We start from the raw sequence: 20,838 nt of genomic DNA, 5'->3' as shown, positions 1-20,838 counted from the left end.
AGACTTCAAGTTCACAATAAATTTTAAAAATACAATAATACTTCTCTAGAAACTCAGTGAAACCAAGATTGCAACAAGATCTCCGCTCTGAACAAAGCACTGTTTATTTATTTATTTCTAGATCTTAACACAGCTTAATTTCACTCTGCACGTTTCGCTCTATTACATCCCTGTTTATAGACCCAGATGCGTCACTATATTCCTGAGCTTGTCTCACAAGGCTAAGGCAATTGATGAGAAACTTCATGTAGTTAAGTAAGATTCAAATGTGGGATTGAGAGCAAAAAAGAGGTATAAAATAATATAATAAAATATCTAACTGAATGATGGGATTTCGTAATTCATTCTATTAAGAGTTTGTTATTGGGATGTAATAAAAAGTTCAGTTTATTTGAGTTTTTAGCTTCTTTTTGGTATTATTTATGAATTCTATTACACTATTCAGCTAGCTTTTGACTTTTTATTTTTTTATTTTTGCACTTCTAACAAAAAGTTTTTAGTTTCTACTAAATAAACTGTTTTCAAATAGACCATTTACATAATTAAGGAAACGATATATGATTCTTGTTTATAGTTAGATTTTAGTCCAAAACTTTCATTAATTGTTTGTGATTACTCCACCTCTTGTGTTGTTACTTAAAAAACCATTGTTTTAAAAATTGGATTGGACCAGCCAGCTTGACTGGTTCAACAGGAAATGGGAGCCAGTTCGGTCCGGTAAAACCCCAAAATCAAGTAAAAACCGGTCAAAACCGGAAACAAAACTCAGAGTTGAACAAGAAATTTTTTAAAAAACGGTTCGATGCCCGGTTCGGTTTTTAAAACCATAAAAAAAAAAAACCACTAACTTCAAGATCATCAAACAAATAAAAGACAAAAGAAGGGAGAAGTGAAAGCGTGGGGGTCATACTCATATCACAACAAATGATGTTATCAGCTCCTATTCTCTCACAGTACATTAATCAAATAACTGATATACATCTTTAGCTTTACATAGCTTTTTTCAAAGAACGGAAAATAACTTCCAAAGACTGAAATAAGTACCAAAGCATCTCCGATGCCACCAACACTCAAAGGTGGCAGAAATTTGCCAAAGCATTAAATGCTTTAGTATCAATTAAATATGACACTCAATGGTGGTATGGCCGTAACGCCATTAGATAATGTCATTTACATCACCTAGTGTTAATGGTAATTGTTGTGGACATAGTGCATAGCATATGTACTCGGTAAAAGTTATTAACAATACACAAAACTCACTTCCATAGGGGTTTAGGAAAGATGATTAGTAGGCTGTCTTATTCCCATTTCTTTCCTAATTTTATGTTGAAAAATACTAGTTCTCGGACTCAAACCCAACAATACATGTATCCAATAATAGGAAAAATCTTCAACCAGGATAAAAATCTAATTGGACTCATTGAGCAAAATATGAAATTATAGCCAATTGAAACTCACTGCACTCATTTATAGTCCATTTCAATTTAATAAACATCGAATGTCAGAGTCAGTATATATTCACACAAATCACACACTTATCCGATTAAATCCACGTAAGATTCACACAAAAACTGCCTAAAGTGTATAATAATCTAACTAGCACGACAATAGTTGACTCTATATATATAGAGGTAATTAAAACAAGATTTTATGAGAATAAAGAATGCTAACTGAGTCAAACTGTCTCCTTTGATAATCCAACTCTGCACCGCAATCTATATCCTCAATTACCAATATTGAGCGATTAGTTGTTGAGAGCAACATACTTCTAAAGTATTCATCTGTAAACCGACGGGATAGGTTCAAATCATAGATACTGCATTAAACTTGAGGTAATTAGCCATGGCAGCAATCACAGCTTCCATTCAATTTTGACTTTAAGGGTTGCGGAGAGGTTTTTTTTTTTTTTTTTTTTCTGAGTTCTTCGGTTTCCTCTTTGATAACACATCTTGGTGTTATCTTTTATTTGCATATCTCTTCCCTACTCTTTAACATTTCATTTTATTGTTAATTATGAATGGATTTGGCTTAGAGTAGTCTAATCTGTTCATTGCGCATATTTACACTTGTTTTGCACTTTGCTTAAGTTAGAGTAAAAGCATTCTAGCCGTAATTTTTTATTAGGGGTCTGAACAAGCTCGTGTGTTCTCACACAAATCTAAGCTTTTAGTATCAAGGGCCCAGTTTACATTGGCACTACTAAAAGCTCAAGCTTGCTATTTGATACTATTTAGTAACAAATCCAAGGTTATCAATACTTGGCAAAATACTATATCATAAGTATTTCACTTTCTTCTTCTTTTTCTTTTTTATTTTTTTATTTATTTTTTATTTTTTTATTTTTTGAGAAATGATAAGTATTTCACTTAAAGTCTAATGATGAACAATGCTTTAATTTCTTAAACCTATTATTATAATATTACAAGCCCATGGAATCTATCTTATAAAATCTATGGTAACTATTTATTTTATGTAACACTATCCATTTTTTCAAAACTCATGGCAAACATATATCAAGCCCATGGAGAATTATGAATTTGTGTTACTAATATAAAAGATCAAAGAAAGTTATGATTATTTATCTTAAACTATGACATTTATTTAATTCATACATTATTATAAAACCTATGGTAACTATTTATATTACGTAACACCATTCATTTTTCCAAAACTCATGGCAAACATATATCAAGCTCATGGAGAATTATAAATTTATGTTACTAATATAAAAGCACGTGGAAAGTTATGATTATTTATCTTAAACTCATGACATTTATATATTTCATACTGTTAGGTTCTAAAGACTTAGGAATTTATGTATTTAGAACTCTAATTTATATTGTTGGCAAACCATGATCAAAACAGGTTATTTAGTCTTGTTTAGGCTTGCTCAAAGTTATGCGTTTATGTAAAGTTGGAATAGAGTGGTTGCAAAAAGCACTAGTGACTTTTGGCCTGGCTCGATCGATCGAAGCTTAGGCTTGATCGATCGAATCTGGAGTAGAATGTTTTTTTTTTGCAGATTTCCAACTCAGCCCTAGCCTATTTTAAAATGTTTTAGGATTTTATGTTTTGCCAAGGTATATAAGGCAAACCCTAGCCACGTTTTACAGGTTGCTTATGTTGCTCATATTGCTGTTTTATGTAAATCTTTTTTGAGATCTAGAAGAGCTTTCCTTTATACAAAGCTTAGGGTTTTCAAGGAGGAGATGTTACCTACACCTTGATGATCAACTCAGTTGCTGCCATTGGAGCTTAAAGAAAAACAAGCTGGTGTGCTTGTATCTGGTGGTGAATCCAAGAAAGAAAGAGTTTGTGGTCTCAGAGCTTGCACGTGGTCATGTCAGTTAGTTCTACTGGTAGGTAGCAATAAGAAGTCGAGCGTGGGGGCTTGTAAGTCTTATTGTATGAACTTCGATTCTTTCAAGATAGTGGATTTAGGTTTACCTTGAGGATAGTTAGGTCAAATCCTTTCCAGGTTTTTACTGGTGTGGTTTCTTGGGTTATCATATCATTGTGTTATTTACTTTTCCGTTGCTATATACTTGATATGATAGCTTGATTATGATAACCTAGATTTGTATAATTTGACTAAGTTAATCACTTGGTTAATTAACTAGGTTAATCTGGTTAGGTTAAGAGGTCTAAAAATCGTTCAAGTGGTATCAGAGCGGGTAGGTCTTTGTTTGTTGATCTTTTGATCTCTGAGCTGATCATTGACCCCTGTTATCATGGAACATGGACACCCTTTGGTTATTCCTCCTCATTTCGATGGGAATAATTATGCTTATAGGAAAGTAAGGATGAAAGCAATCCTGAAATCTATTGATGAGAGAGTCTGGAACTTCGTTGAATACGGATGGGAGAAGCCCACTTCTCTTGTGAGTGAGTGGTAAACTTCTCAAAAAGAAGCAGCTGGGTTCAATAGCAAAGCTATGAATGCCATCTTTAACGTTGTTTCTATGGAGGAATTTAAGAGAATCTCTAATGTTGAGGTTTCTCATACTGCTTGGAAAATCCTCCAAACTGTGCATAAAGGCACAAAGGCTGGTAAAATTAATAAGTTGCAACGGTTAACATCTAAATTTGAAAGCATTAGGATGTCTGATGATGAATCTTTTGATGAATTTTATGCTAAACTAAATGATATTTTTAATTCTGCTTTTAATCTAGGTGAAATTTATGATTAATCTAAAATTGTTAGGAAGATTCTTAGATCCTTGACTGAGGACTTTAGACCCAAAGTGACTATCATCACTGAAAGCAAGGATGTGGACTCCATCCTTGTTGATGAACTTGTAGGATCTCTTCAGTCCTATGAGTTAGACCTACCCAAAGCTAACAAATCCAAATCAATGGCTCTTAAGTCAGTTGATGATGTTGATATTGGTGGATTTGATGATGAGCTCTCTACTATAGAGATTGCGTACTTTACCAAGAACTTTAGCAACTTTCTTAGGAACAATAACAGAAAGGCAATAGGTACAAACACTGTTGAACCAAGAAACTTTAGGAAGAATGATCCTACTAAGGTTAATAACAATGAAAAACCTAGAGAGAAAGTTGGTTAATCTTCAAACAATTCTATGGGTACTCAGTATTTTAGATGTCAAGGGTATGGTTACATAAAATCTGAATGTCCCACATACTTGAGGTCTAAAGGGAAGGCTATAACTGTAACCCTTAGTGATAATGAGGTTTCTGATGATAAGTCTGGATGTGACAAGGATGGAAACTTCATTGTTTTCACTACTACTGCTGTAGTTAATGAAAGTGTATCTGTTGAAGATAACCCTTCTGATGTGGAACTCTCTGAGGATGCAGATCTTCAAGAAGCCTACAATAAACTTTGCAAAGTTGTTGCAAAGGATGCCATGAATATTGAATTAAGTTTAAAGAAAATTGCATCTCTTGAGTTTGAAAAGAAAAATTTGCTTGTTAAATTGTTTAATGCTAATAATCTTTTGAACAATGTGAAATCTGAGAATATGCTCCTGCTTGATAAAGTTAAAACCTTGGAACATGATTTATCTGTTGTTAGATCTTCTAGGTCTAAACTTAATCAAATGCTGAGTGTTCAAAAGGCTCTTTCTGACAAATTTGGATTAAGTTTTGTTCAAAGCATCACTATGTCTGCACCAAATTCCACAAACTTTGTTCCTTTTTCTTCCACTGAACCTCTTGTGAGTGAGGTTGTGAGTGAGATTGTCAAACCTGTAGAGGTCACACCTCTTAGGAAGATTAGGGTTGATTTGAAAGAGTCTAAACCTAAGGAGTCTACCATTTTTAAGGACAAGATGCATGGTAAACCTGTTTGGGTTTGTCATTTTTGTGGAAAGTCTGGACATATTCGTCCAAATTGTTATAAACTGCAAGTAGCTAAGCGAGTAAATAAGCTTAAAGTGCCTGTGCCTCAAGCACAAGATCCTATGGCACTCATTGGTGAATTGGTAAAGGCTCTAAACCTTTATTCCAATCTTGAAGTTGGAAATCACTCTAATGTGAATATGAACTCCAATGCTCGTAGTGCATCTAAAACGTTTTGGATGTAAAAGGCTCGATCTAATTGAGTTGTTCTGACATGGTCCTTGTGCTTCTTTGCTCTATCTTTTATGACCGTTGTTCTTTGGTTTCTTTTTACCTATTTGTTTCTAGGATTTTCATTGCATAACATTCATGCATTTCATTCTAGGATTTTTTTAAAAAAATTTAAAAAAAAAAAAAAGGGAAAAGGAAACAAATTGTGTTTTGTATTCTCTCTCTTGGTTTTTGAAAACAAGGTTGGTCAATTTATTTTCACATAATGTCTTTGTACCTTATTTAACTTTGATGAGCTTATTTATCGCACTTGACTAGTTGAAACTTTGTAGTGCATGTTGTGTGGGAAAGATATTTATGGTGTTTATCACTTTATCTTAATCTTGAAGTCACATGTTATTTGACTGTCGGACTTGATTCTTTTGAGAAAGGCATAAATAATCATCTCACCACTGTTCACTAGCCAATCATGAACACCTTAGTGCATATCTTAAGATTCTGTGCTTGAGAAAGTGTAGCACATGCACAAAAAGAACATAAAGTAAAGCCTTGGTTTAATTGCTTAATGCTTAAAATTGGTGTGTACTATTAGGCTTGATGCCAAATCACATAATTAAAATTGGTGTGTATATTATGAGACAAAGTTCAAGAAACTTACATGATTGCAAGCTTATGTTCTAGGAGATGTGGGAATTATATGATGTAACTCTTTAAGAAATAGTTTCTTTTGAATTCTATGTAATGAATTTTGTAGACTTTGTGGTTGATTTCTGTTCACATATCACATCACATGTATCTCAAGTTTTTTCTAGTTGCACACACTACATAAGTTACTCTTTGCTAAACATTGTACATATTATTGTGTGTGTTTTTGATCTGACCAATCAAGTTTGAGAAATACTTTGAGTTTTATGCACAACTGATTTGTTGCTCAAGAATTTAAAAAGGGAGATTGTTTGAAATCTAAATTTTTGGGAGAATTGGGTTTAAATCTTGGGTTTGTGAAAATCATTTCATCTCATACTCATGCATTTGTTTCATCTTTTTCAATGCTTTGAGGAGAGATTGCATCAAAATTTTGGTGTTTTTGAAAAACTCATTTTTTTTTTTACAATTTCGATCGATCAAGTCTATTTTTCGATCAATCGAATATCCCGAATCAGGTTTTATAAAAATCAGTGTTTGAACTGTTCAAATCACTTTTTCAAAAAGTTTTTCAACTCTTCTCTCTCTCTCTCTCTCCGACTCGGCAAAGCACAATCACTAAATTTTTGTCGTTTTCCTCCCAAATTTTTACATGGTTTTTCTCCTCTAAGGCCGTTAAGACCTTTATACCCTTTCTTTTGCATTGTTTTTCATGTTTTCATGCATTTTTCTCATGGTTTTTGGGTAAATTTTTGGACTTTGCATAAATTGGGGGTTTTTGTTTAACCAAGCCTTATTTTGTGAAATTGATCAATGGGTTTTGTTGCTATATGGATATATTCATGATATATGTTGGTTAATTTGATCAATTTGGTGTTTTGTGAAAAATTACAATTTCTAGGGCTTGTATTGAATCCGATTTAGGGATTTTGTTCAATTGGGTTAAAATTGATGAAATTGGCTTGTTGTTTTGATGTAATTGATCATTCTTATCTGTTCTCTCTCATGTGTAATGGTCAATTCGTCAATTTATTTCAACACATTCAAGTGGTTTTATAATTTTTGGGTTTTTTTTTTTTTTGTTAGAAACACTATGCTCAAGCTAATTTTGTGAATTTGGACTTCAATTGAACCTAGTTTCACTGCATTAAAACATGCATCATGCCATTTTATTGTTCATGCATTATATAGGTTCTTGTTCTATATCTGTTTTGTGCTAACTTGCAGTTTGCCCTTGGTTTTTCCTTTTTTTTTTTTTTTTTTGTTCTTGGTTTTGCTGTGTGTCCTTGTCCTTTCCTTAGCACCATGCCTAGGAAAACTAGAGCCCATAGGACCCCTTCCACTTCTTCTGTGTCACCCTCTAGGAGTGAGTTGTTTAAGGATGCCAAGAGTAGAGAAGTCTTTGATAAGATGAACAGTAAGAAGAAAATCTGGGCTGAGCATTTTGTTATTCTAGATAAGGTTGATCCTGCCATTAGGGCTAATTTTGAGAGTTGAGGTTGGTTGTCCTTGTTGGAGATAGATCATCGACCTCCGGCCGCCCTCATTAGAGAGTTCTATTTGAACCTCTCTTGTCACGTCTATGATTCCAACACCTTTGTTAGGAGTTGGATACGAGGTGTAGAGTTCACCATTACTCTTGATGTAGGGGTTGATACTCTTGGGGTCCTGGTCGTTAGACAGCCTGACTAACCTTATGAGGAGTCTCCACCCCTTGATGACGTTATGTCATACATCACTGGGTCTTCTATCCAGTGGGTTTTGATCCTTGGATCATGTCCACTGAGCTCCTTGAGACTACCTATCTTTTTCTTAGGATAGCGGGTCATTCTTTGTGGCCTATCTCTCATCTCCACACCATCCCCATTGAGAGATGTGTGTTTTTTTATGCACTAGTGTCTGGTGCTTCTATTTCTTTTCCTCATCTGTTTCTTCGTTCTTTGAACGAGATTCATAGGAGTAGCGCTGTTGGTCACACCCTTGTTTATCCTATCTTCATTCATAGGATTTTGTTGTTTTGAGGTCTAGATGGTTTCCCCGCTTCTGAGCCCATCCATATTACTGGTTCCATAGGTGCCTCTTTTCTTCGTCTAAGGGCTGCACATTTGAGGCCTCCTTGTGTTCGATCTTTTGGTGTTGCACCCCTTCCTCCCTTTTCTATAAGTGATGAACAGGCTGAGGCGTTTGGTGCTGCTGCTGCTGTTGCTGATGTTCCTCTACCGACTACTTCGAATGATTTAGACATTCGACGTACGTTGGATCATGTCTTGACCGTTTAGGCGGCTCATGGACAGATTTTGGTGGACTTGCTTGACGAGGTTCGTGCTTTGCACGCAGAGTTGGCGCTTTCTCGAAGTTCTCCTTCGCCAGCTCCTTTTGATGATGGGTTATGATTGCCCTTTGGTATTCCGTCACAAAAAGGAGGAGTAGATTTTGAGATTTTGATGAGCTTGTAGAGTTTTTTGTTGTTTAAGGGGAGTTTTGTGTTTTTTTGGAGCCTATGGTGATTAGCTTGTATCTAGGAGTTGTATCTTGTATTTACATTCTTTTGGCTCTAGATGTATTGTTGTTGGGTTTTTCATGTTACTTCCAATTACATTTATTGTTTTATATGATTCTTGTGTTCACTGCTTATTGATTTATATTTATGAGTTATTCATTGATATACATCTTTATTTTGTGTTGTGTGGAAAATACAAGTATATTTTGTTTAAAAGGGAGTTAACATTGTTTTTTATGTATCTAAATTAGGGGGAGAGTTAGTTTACATATTTGTTGTTGATTTACTGTTTTTTTTGTCACACATGCATTTATGCGTTTGTTGAGTGTTTTAGGAATATACATGTTGTTTCAGTCGTGCTGCTGACTACACTTGCAACTAATGGATAGTAGTTAGGATTGAATTTGTTGTTATGAGCATTTTTTTGTAAAGGGCTTTATTTTGTAAACTTTGAGCTTTTAGTTGTGTTTTGTCATAGATTGCCAAAGGGGGAGTTTGTTAGGTTCTAAAGATTTAGGAATTTATGTATTTAGAACTCTAATTTGTATTGTTGGAAAACCATGATCAAAACAAGTAGTTTATTTTTGTTTAGGCTTGCTCAAAGTGTGTGTTTATGTAAAGTTGGAATCGAGTGGCTGTAGAAAGCACTAGTGACTTTCAGCCTGGCTTGATCGATCGAAACTTAGGCTCGATCGATCGAATCTCGGGCATAATGTTTTTTTTTTTTTGCAGATTTCCAACTCAGCCCTAGCCTATTTTAAAACATTTTAGGGTTTTATGTTTTGCCAAGGTATATAAATCAAACCCTAGCCACGTTTTACAGGCTACTCATATTGCTCAGATTGCTGTTTTGTGTAAATCTCTTGTGAGATCTAGAGGAGCTTTCCTTTACACAAATTTTAGGGGTTTCAAGGAGGAGATGTTATCTACACCTTGACGATCAACTTAGTTGCTGCTGTTGGAGCTTAAAGAAAAACAAGTGGGTGTGCTTGTATCTGGTTATATCATAACATTCATAATATTTATTTCCAAAACTCATAGTTAGTTGTAGGTATTTGCATGAAAAATTGACTCTAACTGACCTGACCAACCTCGCCTCCAAAGCTCACCGTTCATAACCCTCCCCCTTGTCTCAGATGTAGATTCGGCGAGATTTGTCAAGAATCAATGCAATCTCAACGAGATTCGTTGAGATCCAACTAGTTCTAGACTAGATTCGGCCAGATCTTGACCAAAGACGTCAAGATTTAGCCAAATCTCTACCAACGTTGCTGCTTCATCAGTTTCGACCGAAACCGATCACTACCCACCCAAACTAAAATTGACTCCACCCGTGGTTTTCGACAATCGGCGGTGAATCAGTTGCCCTATCACCGAAGTTGTCGAATCAATTCTGAATTGGGCACAAACCCAACCCAAATCAACCTATGGACAACCCTAGTTCCCAAAATTTACTTCTAAAGTTAAATCTTAGCTATGTTATTGTCGTTAACCACACTTACCTAATATTAACTACTTATCTATTATTATATAATATATGTATATATATATATATATATTAAAGGGGCGTCACTTTATGTTTAGGGGTTCACTTTATATATGTTTAATTTAGGCGTAAATGCACTTTTAGTCCTTACATTTTGATGTTTTTCCATTTTAGTCCATACATTTTATTTTTTCCACTTTTAGTCCCTAAATCAATTAACGCATTTCATTTTGATCCTTTCCGTCAGTCAACCAACGGAAATAGCTGAGGTGACAGCTAGAGCAATTAAAATATTATAAAAATGCCACATCACCCATGACACATCAGCATATAAATTTAAAAAATTAATTTATTAATTTTAACAAAATTAAAAAAACAGAAAAACAAAATTTAAAACTAAAATTCACATGAATTAAGATTGTTCTTCATTTTACAACTTGTTCTTCATATTCTTCCCAAATCAAACCCAGCAACCAAGAACTCAAACCCATCACAAGAACACAAACTTAACAACCCAAGAACTTAAATCAAGATCAAACCCAGCACCATCAGATCTACCACAAATCAAGATCATCAAATTCTTCATGTTCTTCCCCAAATTCTAACACAATCTACACCGAATTCTCAACAAATCAAACCCATAAACCCACTTAACAGACCAACCCAGATTAAACCCAGATTAAGAAACCAATTAGAACAAACCCAAATCAACACAATCAAACACAATCAAACCCAAACCAACACAGTCAAACCCAAATCCCACCATCAATGACTAACACAATCAACACACACACACACACAGACACTCAAAACCAAACCCAAAAACTGCCACCACGCCATCGCCACACAACCCACCTCTACCATATGACCCACACATCCCAAAACTTCCACCACACAACCCACACAACCCATAACCTCCACAACCCGCCGATCTCCACCATGTTGACGCTGATCTGCATGCCCTATAGAAACCTTAAACGCTGATCTCCACTACGTCAAAGGCCGATCTCCACACCCCAAATGCCGATCTTCAAACAACCAAACCCCAAACACCAATCTCGACACCATCCAACCAAACCCAGAAACTGCCACCACCACCGCCACACAACCCATCTCTACCATATGACCCATACATCCCAAAACTTCCACCACACAACCCACACAGCCCATAACCTCCACAACCCGCCGATCTCCACCATGCCGACACTGATTTGCACGCCCCATAGAAACCCCAAACGCTGATCTCCACTACGTCAAAGGCCGATCTCCACGCCCCAAATGCTGATCTTCAAACAACCAAACCCCAAACACCAATCTCGACACCATCCGCTGATCCGTAATGGGAGAGATAAGGTAGAGAAGGAAGAGAAATAATAAGAGAGTGGGTGGTGGCTTGTAGTGGACTGTGACAGTGGGTCCGGCCGTGGGTGGCTCTAGTGCTGGTGTTCATGACCATGGGTTTCAGCCATGAAGAGAATGGGTTTGAAGAGAAGAGAGAGCAACATAAGAGAGAGAGAGAGAGAGAGAGAGAGAGAGAGAGAGAGAGAGAGAGAGAGAGAGAGAGAGAGAGAGAGAGAGAGAGAGAGAGGAGAGAATGAGAGAATGAAGAGAGAGAGAAAAAAGTCACCACAATTCTAGGTTTTTTGTGCGTTTGATTCAAATCTGATGTATTTTTATGTTTTAATTTTTCTTTTTTTATGTTTTAAATTTTGTTTTTATGTTTTTTAATTTTGTTAAAATTAATAAATTAATTTTTTAAATTTATATGCTGATGTGTCATGGGTGATGTGGCATTTTTATAATATTTTAATTCTTCCGATTGCCACCTCAGCAATTTCCGTTGGTTGACTGACGGAAAGGATCAAAATGGAACACGTTAATTGATTTAGGGACTAAAAGTGAAAAAAATAAAAAGTAAGGACTAAAATGGAAAAATGTCAAAATGTAAGGACTAAAAGTGCATTTACGCTTTACTCTAACTTAAAACCTTACTCACTGAGATCAAATATCATCACAACCCAAAACCAAAGAACAGCATATCTCTCTCTCTCTCTCTCTCTCTCGTATAAATTTCATCTCATCTCTATCTGACTATCTCGGTATCTCTGAGTTTAAGAATACAAAGTGAGTGTTTTGAGTCTTGAGTGTCACTCTCTTTGTTATAAATGTATACTATATATGTGTGAATCTGTGTTTGATACTGATTGTGCATGCTTTTTTTTTTTTGGTTATAATGTTATTTGTGTGAATTTTTTATTTTTGGGTGATATCTCACCCACCATAGAGCCCACCTCTAAGTGAGATGAAGGAAATATATTCCTAGAATACCCAATAATTTTCTTAAATATTAATATGACATTGGGATCGATGGTGGGGTCAGACCAGGTCAGATATCTTTTATTCCTTTGCTCTTGGCCACACATTTGATTTGAATGTGATTCAACTACATGATAATTTGTGTCTGTTTGTGAACGGCATATTTAACTCTTTTGTTGAAAACTATTAGGACATATGTTGAACTTGTTAGAATATATGTTATTGTAATTAGCTAATCTTTTGACAAAACACACTTTACTTGTATTTGGGTTGATCTAGGATGAGTTTAGTACTTCAAGGAACAATAGTTCAAGTCTAGTACTGAAGCCATGCAAATCTGTTCAAGTCTAGTATTGAAGCCGTAATAAATCTAATTAACAACTTGAGTTTAAAACTTGTTAATTTTATTAACCGGGGTCTAAATTTCCCAACAAAAACTTTTTATTAAAAGTGTATTAAAGTATATTTGCACTTTGAAAAAAGAAAAACAAAAAAAATTAAGAAAATTTGAGAAAAAAAAATGAGTTTTTAAAAAGTTATACATAAAAGTTAAAAGTTAAAAGCTAAGTTTACATGCTCTAGTCAAACAAAATTTTTCTGTTATTATTTCCCTTTAATTTTATATCTCTCGTATAAGGACAATCAATTTATTAAATATCTTTTCTAATTTTTTTTCAAAATAATGATAAGTTGTTTTAATAGAAAAATGAATAAACAACTTAAATTTCTACATTAAAAAAACGCGTAGAGACTAATGATAGTTTCCACTAACACAAATATGTCAAAAAAGTGAAGTAAAAACGTTGAAGCTAGTAGCTAGGTGAAGGGAAGGTGCTATGGAGTCAAGTCGTCAACTTGCTTCATAGCTAAATAACAAAAAACTTAAATCAATATTTATTCATTTCGAATATATTTATTTTGTTAAAACTGAATTTTTTTAATAAAAATACTATAGATAAAAATAAAAGTTAATTGAAATAGTACAGTAGAGTTTATAAATAATATTAAAAAGTACAGTGAGGCCCATAAATAGTAACAAAAATAAGCTGAATAATAAAATAAGCTAACTTTTTAATTTAGAAATAAACTCGTACTTAAAAAAAAAAAAAAAAAAAAAAAAAAATCAAAACTAGTAAATACAAACGCTCTTAACAATGAATCAGCAATACTTATTCTTTTAAAAAAAAAAAAATCAAAACTAGTAAATATGTTATTTATAGATGCATTTACATCCGCATGAGAAGACAAAAAGAACGGATTCGATTAGCACCACAATTGAAGCCAGGTCGGTGAAGTGAAAGTGCTATGGACTATGGAGTCGACCTCTTGGTTAAAAAACAAAAAACACTTCAAAGATTCTGAAAATATGCTGTAGAATCCATAATTAGTATAGCAATAATTTGTGTTGACGTTAGGATGGTGAGGTCAGATATTTTTAACTCTTGCTCTCGGCCACACATTTCATTCAACCACGTGAAGTTTCTCTGTTGTTGGATACAATGGGAAGGAGCACGTACACCCCCATTAAATTTCCAGTTTTCACACTCTGAGACTGAGTCATAAAATAAAATAAAGTAAAAAAGAGAGACAGCTCAACACCAATTTTCCGAGGCAAAACACTTATCTGGCAGGAAAGGACAAAGCTCACGAATTGAGCGCTTGATTCTTGACTGTTGACAAAACTGTGGCTGGAATACGAAGGTTTTTTTTTCCCATAACAAAAGCTTTTTACTGTTTTGCGATTTAGTGACGTGTTAACATGTAATAAGTTATCAAATTTTGTTTAGTTTATTTCTTGTCACGTAAATTTGTGATATCACGTCAGTTTGTAAAACTTAATAATATTTTTAGTATTCTTTAGTTATAATTAAAGTGTTACTTCATATATAATTACAATTTTTCTTTGAGAATAAATTGTGTCAGGAGCTAGTGTAAAAAGTGTGTTTTACGCCAGCCAATCCTAACCCGTCACGTCACCAACTTTTATTTATTTATATATTTTTTTTTATTTTTAGCAAAAAAGATTAAGCCTTAAGCCTTAAGCCTCTCTCCCTCTCTTTCTCTTCTCTCTTCACCCAATCTCTCCATCTCTGAATCAAACCCATGACTTCCATGGCCGGAGCGTCAAAACTCAACACAAGCCACCATCACTACTGACATGGCCGAAACTCCATGGTTCAACCAATAGCCACCACTACAAGCCACGCTGGGGTGGCCCAATTTTCCCTCAGCTTCTCTCTCTGTCTTTATTTCTCTTTATATTTATATTTTTCTGCTATTGTTCTTTGATTTATGGCCGAAAGTTTCTCTTTTTATTGCCTGCATGTTTGTGGGTTTGGGGATTTGGTTTCTTTTTGGAGTTTAATGATTTGAAAAAAAAAAAAAAAAGGATTTTGATTTGGGTTTGGGGGTGTAAGAAAGAAGGGATTTTCGTTTCGAGTTTTGGGTGTTCAAAAGATTGGATTTTTGGCTTGGGTGTGGCTATGTTTTTGCATTGGGATTTTGGGGCTTTGGGTTTTCTATGGCTAGATGTGTGTGCTGTGTTTTATGTAATGCTTGTTGTAAGGTTGAAATTTATCAACCATCTTGTTGGCTTTATTCCGTGCCAATTTGCTTGTAATTTAAGCACTTAATAACCCTGTATTTAGGTGGGATCATTGTAAGGGTAGTGTGTGAGAAGATGTGAAGAAAAGCTCAAATACGTGCAAGAAGGCAGAGTTTTGCGGCTAGGACTCGCAGCTAACTCGCGGCTTGCAAGCCGCCAAATGCTGGCACGTGAGATGCACACAGGGAAGCTGAAGGGTCGCACCAGCTGTTGCACTACAGGACAAAAGTTTTAGGTTGACCAGGCCATTACATCGCGACTTGGACAAGCCGTGAAGTCAAGCCGCCAATCAGCCCTGTTTGGCAAAAACTGACTCTTCGTATTCCAAACACACACCACTATATATAGACCCTTATACCCACTAAATTGATATAGCTTCCAGAGAGAATTTTTGTGAGAGAAACTCTAAAGAAAAACAAGATTGCCTCATCCCCAATCTTTACTTTAGAGACTTTACAAATTCCTCTACTCTCTTTTTCTCCATTGTCACATCCTTGAGAGGCCTTTAGCCAAATTCTTATTTCACCACACCCACGTTTGTGAGAAGGTTTATTTGGTATTGTTGGGAAGCAGTTTGGAAAGAACCAATATACATTGGTTGATGCTATGGTTAAGTAGCGGAATCCGGGAAGTTAAAGAAGAAATAGGTTCGGCATAACCTCGTTGGAGCAAGAAGCTTGGAGGGCTTAGGTACTTGGGTAGATTAGGCTTGGAGGGTCTTCTACTATTCATGTATCCCAACTACATTCTTTAGTGGATTATTTATCGCTTGGAGGGCGACGGGGAGGTTTTACGCCGAGGACTTCGGTTTCCTCTTCGATAACACATCGTGTGTTGTCCGTGTGTTTGCATCTTCCCTTCCTTTATTTTTGCCTTATATTTACTGCTGTGGATGTGTTTATATTTGGCTTAGATTGTTTATCAATTATGTTGTAAGCTTGTTATCATGTTCCGCACATTAATTGTTTGATATAAAGCTTGAATTGGTAATTTTGTAATTGAAGGTCCAAACGTTCAAAGGTGTTTTACATGTTTTTGAACTTTCAATTGGTATCAGAGCGGGTACACTTGTTGTGGTTTAAATACCTGAGTGTGATCTTTGACCCTTTTTAAGATGGATAGGTCTCAATCCTTAAATGTTCCACCATTTTTTGATGGTAACAATTATGCCTTTTGGAAAGTTAGAATGAGGGCATTCCTATGCTCTATTGATGACACCATGTGGGATGCGGTTGAAATAGGTTAGACCAGGCCGGAGGTTGAAAAATCTACCTGGGATGAGGCAGCTCTTACAGCAGCCAATGTTAACAGTAAAGCTTTAAATGCTATATTATGTGGTGTGTCTCCAGATGAATTCCACAGGATATCTCACATGACAGTGGCTAAGGAAGTTTGGAAGATTTTGGAAACAACTTATGAGGGGACTAGGAAGGTGAAGGACACAAAACTTCAAATGCTTACCACCAAATTTGAAGAGATTAAAATGGGAGATGATGAGTCCTTTGATTCATTTTATGGGAAACTCAATGAAATTGTGATTGTGAAGCTCAATCTTGGTGAGAAGATTGAAGATACTAAGGTGGTGAGAAAAATTTTGAGATCCTTGCCGGAGAGCTTTCGAGCAAAAGTCACAGCTATAGAGGAAAGCAAGGACCTAGATGAAATTAAGATCCAAGAGCTCATTGGGTCACTTTAAACGTATGAGCTTGGACTGCCTTCCCACAAGACGAGTAAATCACTTGCTCTTAAAACCATTACCGAAAGAATGGATGATCCTTCCGAAGAAGATGGAATGGAGAAGGAAGTATCATATCTTATGAAAAACTTCCGAAAATTTCTGAAGATGAAGAATAGCGGGAAACCATTCAACAGAGGAAAGTTTCCATCCTCAAGAGGTGATAGGAAAAACTTTAAGAAAAGTGAAGGGAAGGATTTTCAATCTCTTTCAGATATTGTGTGTTTTGAATGCAATGGCCATGGGCATATCAAGAAGGAGTGTCCGAATTTCTTGAGAGGGAAAGGCAAGGCATATGCCACAATGCTAAGTGATACAGACTCTTTGTTATGAAATTTTAAAATACTCGCAAGTGTACGAACCATACCGAAGTATAGTTTGACAAGAACAAGGTCGAGCCCACAGGGACTTGGATGAATGTAGGAAAATTAATTAAACCTTAACCAAATTAATCATAATCTAGTTTAATAAAAATTGGTTGTCTGAAATTAAATAAACTAAGCAAATAATAAAATTAAGCAAATAGTTAAACTAAGCAAAAGATATAAAGCAATAAAAAGATGTAAACAATCAAGGGAATGGAATTAAGGTTTTGGAATCCGCCTTGTAAGCCATACCAGCATATATTTATGCTCATTAATTTTTCCTAACTCATTACATGATAATCTAGAAATCAATCTTGCTATCATAGAAAATATCCTCATTAAAATCCTTATTTTAAAAATCAAAAGGATGTTCTTCTTTGCTTCTTAAGTATAAAACCAAATCATCAATTGTATCCATAGCCAAACAAATCACAAGATATATCCAATTCTAAAAATCAGATCATAACATGTATCCATTGACAGACAAATCACAAACGATATCCAATTCTATAATCAAGAATTAATAAACCAAGAATTCAATTAATTAAGACAAATCCTAAATCATGAGAAAAACATGATTGAACTCATATCTAGAATCTCATCTTAGTCAATTGATATGAAGAAAGAACAATTTAAATCATTAAAGAACAACTATTTTGGAAAAAATCAAATCACATAAATATTATTGATAATCCTTAACAAGGTTTCATCCTCAACCCTAATTATAAATTTAGCTACTCATGGTAATTGAAATAAAACAAAAGAATAAAATACTAAACATTAAACTAGACAAATAAAATAAAGAAAGAAATAGTCACAATGCTATCATGGAGAAAAGCTACAGAGAAGCCATATGCGGCCTCTTGCTCCAATTTCCTGTTTTGCATCTCAGCCCTAGTACTAGCCTCCCTGAATTTTGCCCTAAAAAGCCTTTAAATAGGTTAAGGAATCTTATTACAAGTTGAATTCCCGTTTGAAGAAAATCCCAGATTTTTAGGCTTCAATTAACTGACTATTTAGGCCCACTTAACGTCAGAATTTGGGCTCCTGGTAAACTACAAAGTTGTAGCTATTTAAGTTAACTTTTCAGCCCAACTTGAATCATCTCAATTGGACTTTTGAATCGAAAGTTATTCCAAAAATACTAACTGATGTGCAGGCTGGAATCCTAATCCGAATTGGACTTGGATTTGGTGCAAATTTCCTTTGATTTCTTACTCCAATTGGACTTAAATTTAATATTCATGCCTGACTGGATGTAAGTTGGCTTGATTCAATTGGCCTAGCCCAACTTTGCATGTAAAACCCTTGTTACCTACAACACAAAGATATTACATAATCAGTCACAAAATAACATAAAAGTAAAGCTAAATATGTAGATATGTGAGCATTTTATTGTATATATTTCATGCACATCAAATACCCCCAAACCTACATTTTGCTAGTCCTCGAGCAAAACAGATAAAGAGTAAAAGAAAACAAAAAATAAAAATAAAAAAATAAAAACAAAGAAAAAGGAAATCCTAACTAATCCACTTTCGCTGGAAATTTCAATTGCATTTAGCGTATGCAACAAGCCTTTAAACCCCTAGCTTACATTAGTGGATGAGTTGTAGTCATGTGAGGGTTTGCAGGGAATATACTCACAAAATTCTAAGAATGAATACTAAAAAAAATAAACAAAGAAAATCAAACAATATATATATATTTTTTTCAATAGCCTTTTGCAAAGAGTATTAGTTCAAGTTCAAAGACACTACAAATGCTAAAGAAATTTCTCATGCCATCAAAACTCAATGTGAGTGAATAGTGGTAGCCAACCCAAACATACTCTTAGTTTTAGAATAAACTTGACTCGAATCTCTATTTGAAAGTATGCTTCAACTCAAATCTTTCTGGTGTTATCACTCAACAAATGAAAATCACTCTGAAATGGAGTGTAACACTCTCAACAATATATGTGAGCGGAATAATGTAAACAAAATCAAACATCTCACATATAAATCACATGAAAAACGCTTAATCAAGAAAGAACAAGTAGTCTCATGAAAGGATGCCAAACAAAATTTATACCACACATTTTTCTTCTCAGTCATATCAATATCTGAACTACACAATCTTCAAGATCAAATAAGGACTTTATTAGGACGTAATGTAGGGTAAAAGTAAAGGGAATGAAATAAAAATTGGTGAAGGTAAATAATAAGAAGTGTTTTCAAGATTTGTCGGAATGTCAACTCTTTTTGGAATTTTCATTCAATATTTTTTTTTTTAACTCTTCTTCTTCAAAGCAGTAATCCTTCCTTCCATTTCACTTCTCAAAATTTGATGAGAACCCTTTTTATTTTCTTCTTTTTGACACTTTTCTTTTCTTTTTTTATTTTTTTTCTCAATTCGTTTTTTCTTTCTTCTTTGAATTCTCACACAAACCACCACATTGAAACAAACTGATCAAATTCCATCTTGAAACACTATGGATAAGGGCTTTAAGAAAGAAAGGCTAATTAAAAGGCTCAACGGGGTGACTAGCGATAATGTATCAAAAAAAAAAAACACATATATGGCTTAAAGTAGACAAAAATTGCCTAATCTCATCTCTCAAAGACTAGTATAGTTCATTCAACATCAATTACTTCAAAAGATTCAAGTGTGACATAAAATCATTTTTTTTTCTTGGCCAAAAGAAAGAATAATGAGACTACAATAAGGGAAATATATTGCGCACTTCCAAATAAACTTTAAGATTAGAAACAATAAATAACCATCCAAAAATAATGATTGGCTCAAAACTCACAAGGGTTACAATCTCTACATTATTATCATCAAGATTTTCTAATCATTTTTATCCTTCAACAATAAGTTGTGTTTGAGTGGCTATGTGCATGTGCAATGAATTGAGCATGAAAGCAATGAAATTCTTTATGCAAGAGCAGTATAATGAACTCAAAACATAAATCCCAAGCTAGGCAAAAGATTATTTTTTTTTTGGATTTTTTTTTAACATAACTAAACAAAACAAAACAAGATAAAAATCTATATACATCCCCCACAAACCTAAACCAAACATTGTCCTCAATGTTAAAAATGATACTCTCAAATATATGTCTTGAATGAAAAGAGAGCAAAATATTAATATGCAACATAAGAACCAAGTAGAAACAAGTAAGGTAAGGAGAAGGAGGAGACGTACCTTGATCAAGCTGATGGGTATAATTTCTATTTTCTATCAAAATCAGCTAGAACAAAAGAAAATAAAACTAAACAAGAAAATAAACACAAATATTAATCTAAAAGCAAAAAATAAACAAGAAATTTTTTTTTTTTTTTGGGAAAAGATTTAACTCAACCGGAGATCAATCCTGATAAACAGGACCATCCAAACCTCAACAAAATCATGGAGATAAATAATGCATATTATGAATGGATTAGTCCAATGAGATCGTATCTTACCTAGGTCAAAAACATGTTGGGAGTCTTTAGCAGTGTATTCCAAGTGAATTCTTTGCATAACCAAAGAAGCACTAATACCCTTAATATAAACAATTTTCCAACCTATAGCTTCCTTATACACCTGAAGTATACTTATCAATTGGTGTTCCCAAAAGTCATCAAACTTTGGTGGTTCTACAATAGATGGGAGTGGGGGTG

The 20,838-nt window shown here is 34.5% G+C and overlaps 1 protein-coding gene across 1 annotated transcript; it reads left to right on the top strand.

Moving 5' to 3' along the window:
• Positions 1-4,355: 4,355 nt before the first annotated feature.
• On the top strand, positions 4,356-18,400 carry LOC136062827 (uncharacterized). Its single transcript, XM_065762407.1, has 7 exons — positions 4,356-4,532; positions 4,599-4,945; positions 5,042-5,222; positions 5,340-5,450; positions 16,205-16,331; positions 16,440-16,672; positions 18,350-18,400. The coding sequence occupies exons 1-7, from the start codon at positions 4,356-4,358 to the stop codon at positions 18,398-18,400; spliced, it is 1,227 nt and encodes a 408-aa protein (XP_065618479.1).
• The last annotated feature ends 2,438 nt before the right edge of the window (positions 18,401-20,838 follow it).

The sequence above is a fragment of the Quercus suber genome, unplaced genomic scaffold (genome assembly GCF_002906115.3).
Source record: "Quercus suber isolate HL8 unplaced genomic scaffold, Cork oak 2.0 scaffold_457, whole genome shotgun sequence".
Taxonomy (NCBI): Eukaryota; Viridiplantae; Streptophyta; class Magnoliopsida; order Fagales; family Fagaceae; genus Quercus; species Quercus suber.
Note: the sequence above shows the minus strand (reverse complement) of the source record. Positions and strands in the feature narration are given on the sequence as shown.